At 43.1% G+C, this 10,000-nt stretch overlaps 1 protein-coding gene across 23 annotated transcripts in view; it reads left to right on the top strand.

Moving 5' to 3' along the window:
* The window catches only part of kif19 (kinesin family member 19), a 43,862-nt gene that overhangs the window by 9,822 nt on the left and 24,040 nt on the right, over nucleotides 1–10,000 (top strand). For all 23 annotated transcript variants that reach the window (XR_010328587.1, XR_010328585.1, XR_010328581.1 and 20 more), the window contains exons 3-4: nucleotides 6,265–6,375; nucleotides 8,450–8,537. Coding sequence is in view for 2 of the 23 variants with exons in the window: in XM_064324408.1 (XP_064180478.1) it covers nucleotides 6,265–6,375; nucleotides 8,450–8,537 (199 nt within the window). In the remaining 21 variants the exon portion in view is untranslated. The remainder of the gene's footprint in view (nucleotides 1–6,264; nucleotides 6,376–8,449; nucleotides 8,538–10,000) is intronic.

Here is a 10,000-nt window from a genome sequence, read left to right as displayed (position 1 = left end):
TATACCCTGCCCCAGAATAAATAAACCCCTCCCTTACCCTGCCCCAGAATAAATAAAACCCCTTCCCTATACCCTGCCCCAGAATAAATAAAACCCTCCCCTTACCCTGCCCCAGAATAAATAAAACCCTCCCCTTACCCTGCCCCAGAATAAATAAACTCCTCCCTATACCCTGCCCCAGAATAAATAAAACCCCTCCCCTTACCCTGCCCCAGAATAAATAAACTCCTCCCCTATACCCAGCCCCAGAATAAATAAAACCCCTCCCCTTACCCTGCCCCAGAATAAATAAAACCCCTTCCCTACCCTGCCCCAGAATAAATAAAACTCCTCCCCTATACCCTGCCCCCGAATAAATAAACCCCTCCCCTTACCCTGCCCCAGAATAAATAAACTCCTCCCCTATACCCTGCCCCAGAATAAATAAAACCCCTCCCCTTACCCTGACCCAGAATAAATAAAACCCCTCCCTTACCCTGCCCCAGAATAAACAAAACCCTTCCCCTTACCCTGCCCCAGAATAAATAAAACCCCCTCCCTTACCCTGCCCCAGAATAAATAAAACCCCTCCCCTTACCCTGCCCCAGAATAAATAAACCCCTCCCTTACCCTGCCCCAGAATAAATAAAACCCCTCCCCTATACCCTGCCCCAGAATAAATAAAACCCCTCCCTTACCCTGCCCCAGAATAAATAAAACCCCTCCCTATACCTGCCCCAGAATAAATAAAACCCCTCCCCTTACCCTGCCCCAGAATAAATAAAACCCCTCCCCTATACCCTGCCCCAGATTAAATAAACCCCTCCCCTTATCCTGCCCCAGAATAAATAAACTCCTCCCCTTACCCTGCCCCAGAATAAATAAACCTTCCCCTTACCCTGCCCCAGAATAAATAAACCCTCCCCTTACCCTGCCCCAGAATAAATAAAACCCCTCCCTATACCCTGCCCCAGAATAAATAAAACCCTCCCCTATACCCTGCCCCAGAATAAATAAACCCCTCCCTATACCCTGCCCCAGAATAAATAAAACCCCTCCCCTATACCCTGCCCCAGAATAAATAAACCCTCCCTATACCCTGCCCCAGATTAAATAAACCCCTCCCTTACCTGCCCCAGCAAATAAAAAATGCCCTCGGGATGTCACAGCATAATAAATGCAACCTTCATGCACCAGTACTAGAAACCACTGCCTATACTGCAGGTCTAATGAACCTGCTTTGGGTGTATTAGCATACATGACTAGGATGCACAGTGTCATGACACGGGTACCTTACAACCTGTGAGGAGCATACTGTAGGTCTGGAACCTCTTTGAGGGTATGCCATCACATACTGGGGAATGACATTACACTGAGGGTATGCCTTCATATACTGGAGAATGACATCACACTGAGGGTATGCCTTCATATACTGGAGAATGACATCACACTGAGGGTATGCCTTCACATACTGGAGAATGACATCACACTGTGGGTATGCCTTCACATACTGGAGAATGGCATCACACTGAGGGTATGCCTTCACATACTGGAGAATGACATCACTTTTTGATGGTATGACTCATACCTGGGTCAAATACAAATATGTATTTGTATTTGTATTTGAAAATGCAGTTAAATACTGTATATATTTGAAGTATTTTTAAATACATTTACACATTAAATACTTTGATTTATTTTAATTATTCTCATGGAAAACCAAATACTTTCCCAAAAAGGGAAATTGGACTGGGGCCATCAGCAGTCACCTGACACGTTCTCCTCAAAATACTGTCCTCTAATTAGACTAAATGCTCAGCTGATAGGTTCACGCATATCCAGTGCTTTTCATGTCTTTCAAAAGCTTGGTGCAATTGCACAAGTTGCACCACTGGCCTTATGTTGTGAAAGTATTTTCAAATAATTCCATTAAATAAAACACTTTGTATTTGAAAATTCAGTATTTTAAATGTTTCTTTAAGACTTATTTGAAAGTTATTGCAAATACATGCAAATGCTCCTTAAATGAATTTTCAAATACATTTTTCAATTTAAATACTCAATATTTGTAAATGCTGGATTTTAAATCATTTCTACATAAGTATTTAAAAGTAATTAAAATACTTTAAATATGTATTTGACCCAGGTCTGGTATGACTTGAGATTGTCAGGTGTAATAGCACAATACACTTATAGCATTAAAATAGCGGCACGCATTTGATCAGTATTCAGTTTTGTAATATGTAGGCATTGCCTTTAGTACAACTCCCCAGACATGTACACAATTTCTCACAATAACTGTGAATACACTCATTTAATTTCAGCATCAGTAGAAACACACTCACACACACATGCACACACGCACACACACACACACTCTCTCTCACACACGCATGCACACACACACACACACAATTTATAGATCTTTGTGCGAGGCTGGTGACTCACTGATCCATTTGCTGTCATTTAATGCACATGCATGCAAGCAACCTGTCGTCTACAGGAGAAAAACGCATGAATATTTTAGCAGTGCCCCATGTCTAGGCAGAAATTCAGTTAGCAACTTCCTGGCATCAGTGCACAACCTCATGTGCTAAAGATGCTGGCGTGGTGCTGGAAACCTGATCTGTCTCCTCAGTATCCTGCTTTACCCAGGAGCACAACTGTCTGTGTCCTCAGTATCCTGCTTTACCCAGGAGCACAACTGTCTGTGTCATCAGTATCCTGCTTTACCCAGTGACACAACTGCCCATCTGTCTCCTCAGTATCCTGCTTTACCCAGGAGCACAACTGCCTGTCTCCTCAGTATCCTGCTTTACCCAGTGACACAACTGCCCATCTGTCTCCTCAGTATCCTGCTTTACCCAGGAGCACAACTGCCCATCTGTCTCCTCAGTATCCTGCTTTACCCAGGAGCACAACTGCCCATCTGTCTCCTCAGTATCCTGCTTTACCCAGTGACACAACTGCCCATCTGTCTCCTCAGTATCCTGCTTTACCCAGGAGCACAGCTGGTCTTTGGGCCGAAGAAATGTAGGCATGCATTGCATTACATTACATTACAGGCATTTAGCAGACGTTGTACGTCGCTCTGGATAAGAGCAAGTGCATTGGTTCCCGATGTAGAGGTGCAAAAGAAACACACTAGAGTGAAGTAAGGATCGTAGTGCCAGAAGTGACCACATCGATCAGGACTCCAACCCTGTAGAGTAACCTGTTCAGCAAACAACAATCCTACCAAGTACAAACTAGCACTGGAATCACATTTGCCTAATCAGACAAAAACAACAACAACAACAACAATCCTGCCAAATAAACTAACGTAATCGTATTATCCTAACTAGGTACATTGAGCTAAACTATAGGCTAGGGAGGGGTGGGGAGAGGTGCAGCCTGAAGAGATGAGTCTTCAGTCTACGTTTGAAGGTGGTAAGATTCTCTGCTGTTCTGACCGCCACGGGGAGGTCATTCCACCAGCGAGGGGCCAGGACAGACAGCAGACGGGAGTGGGAAGTACAGACGCGAAGAGGGGGAGGTGCCAAGCGTCCAGAGGTGGCAGAACGGAGAGGTCTGGCTGGTGTGTAGGGTCTGATGATCCTCTGGATGTACCCTGGTGCTGACCCCTTAGCTGCCTGGTATGCAAGCACCAAGGTCTTAAATTTGATGCGAGCCATAACTGGCAGCCAGTGGAGGTCAGTGAGCAGGGGGGTGACATGGGAATGTCTGGGGAGGTTGTAGACCAGACATGCTGCAGCATTCTGGATGAGCTGCAGGGGCCTGATGGCGGATGCTGGCAGACCAGCCAGTAGTGAGTTGCAGTAGTCCAGGCGGGACAGGACCATCGCTTGAACCAGGATGCCACTGATATAACTGGGGATCCCACGAGCCATCACACCCTACGACGTGCCCCCTGACCATGAGCTGTATTATGCAGCATGCTTCAGGGGCAGTATCATGTAGTGGTATAATACAGTAGGATTATACAGGGACCCTGTCTGTTAGTGGTATAATACAGTAGGATTATACAGGGACCCTGTCTGTTAGTGGTGTAATACAGTAGGATTATACAGGGACCCTATCTGTTAGTGGTTAACAGTAGGATATCAGGGACCCTGTCTGTTAGTGGTGTATATACAGGGACCTGTCTTTTAGTGGTATATACAGTAGGATTATACAGGGACCCTGTCTGTTAGTGGTGTAATACAGTAGGATTATATAGGGACCCTGTCTGTTAGTGGTGTAATACAGTAGGATTATACAGGGACCCTGTCTGTTAGTGGTGTAATACAGTAGGATTATACAGGGACCCTGTCTGTTAGTGGTGTAATACAGTAGGATTATATAGGGACCCTGTCTGTTAGTGGTGTAATACAGTAGGATTATACAGGGACCCTGTCTGTTAGTGGTGTAATACAGTAGGATTATATAGGGACCCTGTCTGTTAGTGTTGTAATACAGTAGGATTATACAGGGACCCTGTCTGTTAGTGGTGTAATACAGTAGGATTATACAGGGACCCTGTCTGTTAGTGGTATAATACAGTAGGATTATACAGGGACCCTGTCTGTTAGTGGTATAATACAGTAGGATTATACAGGGACCCTGTCTGTTAGTGGTGTAATACAGTAGGATTATACAGGGACCCTGTCTGTTAGTGGTGTAATACAGTAGGATTATACAGGGACCCTGTCTGTTAGTGGTGTAATATAGTAGGATTATAAGGGACCCTGTCTGTTAGTGGTGTAATACAGTAGTAATATACAGGGACCCTGTCTGTTAGTGGTGTAATATAGTAGGATTATAAGGGACCCTGTCTGTTAGTGGTGTAATACAGTAGGATTCTATAGGGACCCTGTCTGTTAGTGTTGTAATACATTAGGATTATACAGGGACCCTGTCTGTTAGTGGTGTAATACAGTAGGATTATACAGGGAACCTGTCTGTTAGTGGTGTAATATAGTAGGATTATAAGGGACCCTGTCTGTTAGTGGTGTAATACAGTAGTATTTATAGGGCCCTGTCTGTTAGTCAAGACTGTCTCTAGTAGAAAATTAATAATGGCGAGCCTGCCCTGTGTAGTGTTGAACTGTTTAGCTACAGGATCCCTCTGTGATGTGCCAGTAGAGCCTGGGACCCTGTCTGTTAGTGTTGTAATACATTAGGATTATACAGGGACCCTGTCTGTTAGTGGTGTAATACAGTAGGATTATACAGGGAACCTGTCTGTTAGTGGTGTAATATAGTAGGATTATAAGGGACCCTGTCTGTTAGTGTTGTAATACAGTAGGATTATACAGGGACCCTGTCTGTTAGTGGTGTAATATAGTAGGATTATACAGGGACCCTGTCTGTTAGTGGTATAATACAGTAGGATTCTATAGGGGCCCTGTCTGTTAGCTCACAGACTGCCTCTCCTCAAGGAGAAAAGTTCCCACAGTACATTGTGCCAGAGCCTGGCAGTCCTGTGTCCCATGTTGAACTGTTCTACCAGACTACAAATCCCACAGTGCATTGTGCCGAAGCCTGGCACTCCTGTGTCCCATTTTAAATCTGTTCTACCACACTACAAGTCCCACAGTGCATTATGCCAGGGCCTGGCACTTTTGCGTCCCATGTTAAACTGTTCCACCATACTAGTATCTAGAGTGCATTGTTTGTGGGAGTGTGTCTGTGTGTGTGTGTGTGTGCGTGCATGCGTGCTTGTGGGCGTGTGTGTGTTTGTGCTTACTACACACTGTGGTCAGTAGGTGTGAAACTGTTTGCTGCTGATGAATTTAAATCAAGTAGCTTCAAAGTGAGGGCTGTGTTTTCATCCCTCACCCACAACTACTCTCTCCAGACAGGAGAGAGAGAGAAGGAGAGAGATCTGCTGGAGCAATACTGTCAGAACTGACAAAAGACAAAGATTATTATGATCTTACAAAAAATCCCAGATTTCAGGAAAGCATTTTTTTTTACTCTAGGAAACACTGCCATTGAACACACACTAAGCTACGATTACCTTGGACTAAAAATCAGTGCGTCAGGGAGCTTTGGCCTTAACATTTAACATGATATATATATATATGTGTGTGTGTGTGTGTGTGTGTGCGTGTGTGTGTGTGTGTATTTGCTTTGGCAATAATTACAATTGTTTCATGCCAATAGCCAATAAAGACTCTGTCTCTCTCCTCTTTCTGTCTTTCTCCTCTCTTTTCTCTCTGTCTTTCTCTCTCTCTCCCTCTCTCTCTCCTCTCTCACTCTATCCTTCTCTGTCCGATCTGTTTCTCTCTCTCTCTGTCTCAGATGGTGGTTCTGATGGACCCAGGTGAAGATCCTGATGATATCTTGCGGGCTCACCGATCAAGGGAAAAGACCTACATGTTTGATGTGGCATTTGATTGCTCTGCTAGCCAGGTATATATGTTTATGTGTGTGTGTGTGTGTGTGTCTTGTATATGTATCTATGTGTTTGTGTATGCAGTAGTGTGTGTATGTGTATGAGTGTGTATAATGTGTGTGTGTAATCGGTGTGTATAATGTGTGTGTATAATGTCTGTTTGTAATCTGTGTGTGTGTGTGTGTGTATGATGTGTGTTTATAATCGGTTGTGTGTGCATAATGTGTGTGTATAATCGGTGTGTGTGTATAATGTGTGTGTGTAATCGGTGTGTATGTATGATGTGTGTATGTGTGTAATCAGTGTGTATGTATAATGGGTGGGGTCGGTGTGTGTGTATCGGTGTGTGGTAGTGTATCGGTGTGTGTATAATGGGGTGATCGTGTGTGGTGATAATGTGTGTGTATAATCGGTGTGTGTGTATAATGGGTGTGTGTCATCGGTGTGTGTGTGTATAATGTGTGTGTGTAATCGGTGTGTATGTATAATGTGCGTGGGTGATCGGTGTGTGTGGATAATGTGTGTGTGTGTAATCGGTATGTGTGGATAATGTGTGTGTATAATCGGTGTGTGTGGATAATGTGTGTGTATAATCGGTGTGTGTGTATAATGGGTGTGTGTCATCGGTGTGTGTGTGTATAATGTGTGTGTGTAATCGGTGTGTATGTATAATGTGTGTATGTAATCAGTGTGTATGTGTGTGTGTAACAAGTGTGTATGTATAATGTATGTGTGTAATCAGTGTGTGTGGATAATGTGTGTGTATAATCAGCATGTGTGTATAATGTGTATGTGTAATCAGTGTGTATTTTTAATGTGTGTGTGTGTAATCAGTGTGTATGTGTGTGTGTAATTGGTGTGTGTGTGTGTGTAATCAGTGTGTATGTATAATGTGTGTGGGTAATCAGTGTGTATGTCTAATGTGTGTGTATGTGTATAAGTGTGATGTGGTATAATGTTGTGTAATCAGTGGTGTGGAATGTGTGTGTATCATGTGTGTGGATAGTGTGTGTATCATGTGTATTATAATGTGTTTATGTGTGTGTGTAATCAGTGTGTATGTGTGTGTGTAATTGGTGTTGGTGTGTGTGTAATCAGTGTGTATGTATAATGTGTGTGGGTAATCAGTGTGTATGTCTAATGTGTGTGTGTAATCAGTGTGTATGTATAATGTGTGTGCAATCAGTGTGTGTGGATAATGTGTGTGTGTGTAATCAGTGTGTGTGTGTGTATAATGTGTGTGTGTAATCGGTGTGTGTATAATGTGTGTGTGTAATCGGTGTGTATGTATAATGTGTATATGTAATCAGTGTGTGTGTGTAATCAGTGTTTATGTATAATGTGTGTATGTAATCAGTGTGTATGTGTAATGTGTGTATGTAATCAGCATGTATGTGTGTGTGTGTGTAATCAGTGTGTCTGTATAATGTGTGTGTGTAATCAGTGTGTATGTATAATGTGTGTGTAATCACTGCGTGTGAATAATGTGTCTGTATAATGTGTGTGTGTGTGTGTAATGTATGTGTGTAATCTGTGTGTGTGTGTGTGTATAATGTGTGTGTGTAATCGGTGTGTGTGTATAATGTGTGTGTGTAATCGGTGTGTGTGTGTGTGTGTATACTGTGTGTGTGTGTTTGTATAATGTGTGTGTGTAATCGGTGTGTGTGTGTGTGTGTGTGTGTATACTGTGTGTGTGTGTGTGTGTGTTTGTATAATGTGTGTGTGTAATCGGTGTGTGTGTGTGTTTGTATAATGTGTGTGTGTAATCGGTGTGTGTGTGTGTGTGTGTATACTGTGTGTGTGTGTGTGTTTGTATAATGTGTGTGTGTAATCGGTGTGTGTGTGTATACTGTGTGTGTGTGTGTTTGTATAATGTGTGTGTTTAATCGGTGTGTGTGTGTGTATACTGTGTGTGTGTGTGTTTGTATAATGTGTGTGTGTAATCGGTGTGTGTGTGTGTGTGTATATACTGTGTGTGTGTGTGTTTGTATAATGTGTGTGTGTAATCGGCGTGTGTGTGTGTGTATACTGTGTGTGTGTGTGTTTGTATAATGTGTGTATGTAATCGATGTGTGTGTGTGTGTGTTGTAGGAGGAGGTATATCGCGGCACCACTAAAGGTCTGATTGAGGGGCTGATCTCAGGATACAATGCCACTGTGTTCGCTTACGGGCCGACAGGTAGGAACGGGGTGGCATCGTGTGTGCCTGCTTTGGCAGAGACTGGATGTGGAAGAGTCACAGACAAGAAGTGGCAGTATTTGGAAGAGTCACAGACAGGACGTAGCAGCGATTGCTTTAACAGATTTGTACATTCCTGTCCTAGCAGGTGTTGTGTTGGCGTGTGACAGGGCAGTCCCTGCTGATCACACATGCAGTACTTAGGGCTAATTGTGCTACTCAAGCTAAATCTGTGCCGTCACCGTGGAATTGGCAAATCGGGACTCATTCACAAGATGCTGGGTCTCATTAACATAATTTATCAACATGGCACAGACCTATTCACAGACATATCCCTGTTGTACCAGACGATGTAAATTGGATACACATGTCTTTCATGTTAATTAGCATAAGGAAAAATCCTAGCAATCCTATAAAAGGAAGGCCGACTTCAGGGGCGTGTGCAAACATCAGCCAGTCATCGCTCTCCACAAACATGGAAGAAGGTGACTGCAATATGTCTTTTTAGGGAGGAGATGACTGCACTGTGTGTGTTTTACTGAGGTAGTTCAGACTGAGTGGACCCATATTTCACTTCCGTACAGCGTAACTGGCTTGGATGACATTGGATGATACATCTGAAACATTTCATCCAAATTCAAATTGGAATTTTAAATAAGCTGTGACTGAGGTCATTGGGACGCAGTGTATCGTGTAGCAAGGCATTGCCTGCAGTAAAGCTGTGTACAGTTTTCTTGGATTATTTTGTTTTGGGAATACCATGTTAAAATGCAGAGCTGGCTTGACCCAGTAAGCTGCTTAGGACCCCACAGCCACCAGGTGGCCCCCTAATTATTCTAAGATATATATATATCATTTACAATGTTGGACTGGGAGGGGTTCCCAAATCAAATCCTGCTTAGGGGGCCCTCAATGACTAGGGCCAGCATTGTTAAAATGTACTGCCAGGGCCCTGTTCTGACAGTATACCTCCTGGTCTTCAGTGGTGATGGTAGTGGCCAGTCATCTGTATAGAGCAGGTTTTTACCTGTTTCCAGGATGAATGTAGCCAAAGATGGCTCCAGCTTAGTTGTTAATGTAGATTTTGATCTGCTTAAACTGCAGAACTTTCACACATCATGACAGTGTGAGGAATTGTGTTTATGTGGTTAATATATAGGCCACTTTGTCAGATTTAACAGGATACTGTCTTTGATGAAGTATAAAGATCTCTATCTCTCTGTCCACCATCCCACCTTTCTCCCATTTGTTTCTGCCTCATTTAGAAGGTGCTCATCTTGGATCTTTATTGGGATTACTACAAATCAAAAAGCTATTACTATAAGACTTGTTTAGATGTATTATATCTGAAGTTATGTACGTGTATTTAACTTTATGTGTTTCTGCATTGTTACTTGTCATTCGTAGCATCTGAAATGCTTACATCCTGAGGCTGCTTACTTGTATCTGACCTGTGGTTGGGT

The sequence above is a fragment of the Anguilla rostrata genome, chromosome 2, assembly GCF_018555375.3.
Source record: "Anguilla rostrata isolate EN2019 chromosome 2, ASM1855537v3, whole genome shotgun sequence".
NCBI lineage: Eukaryota > Metazoa > Chordata > Actinopteri > Anguilliformes > Anguillidae > Anguilla > Anguilla rostrata.
The sequence above is the reverse complement of the archived record's forward strand: the minus strand, read 5'-3'. Positions and strand labels throughout refer to the sequence as shown.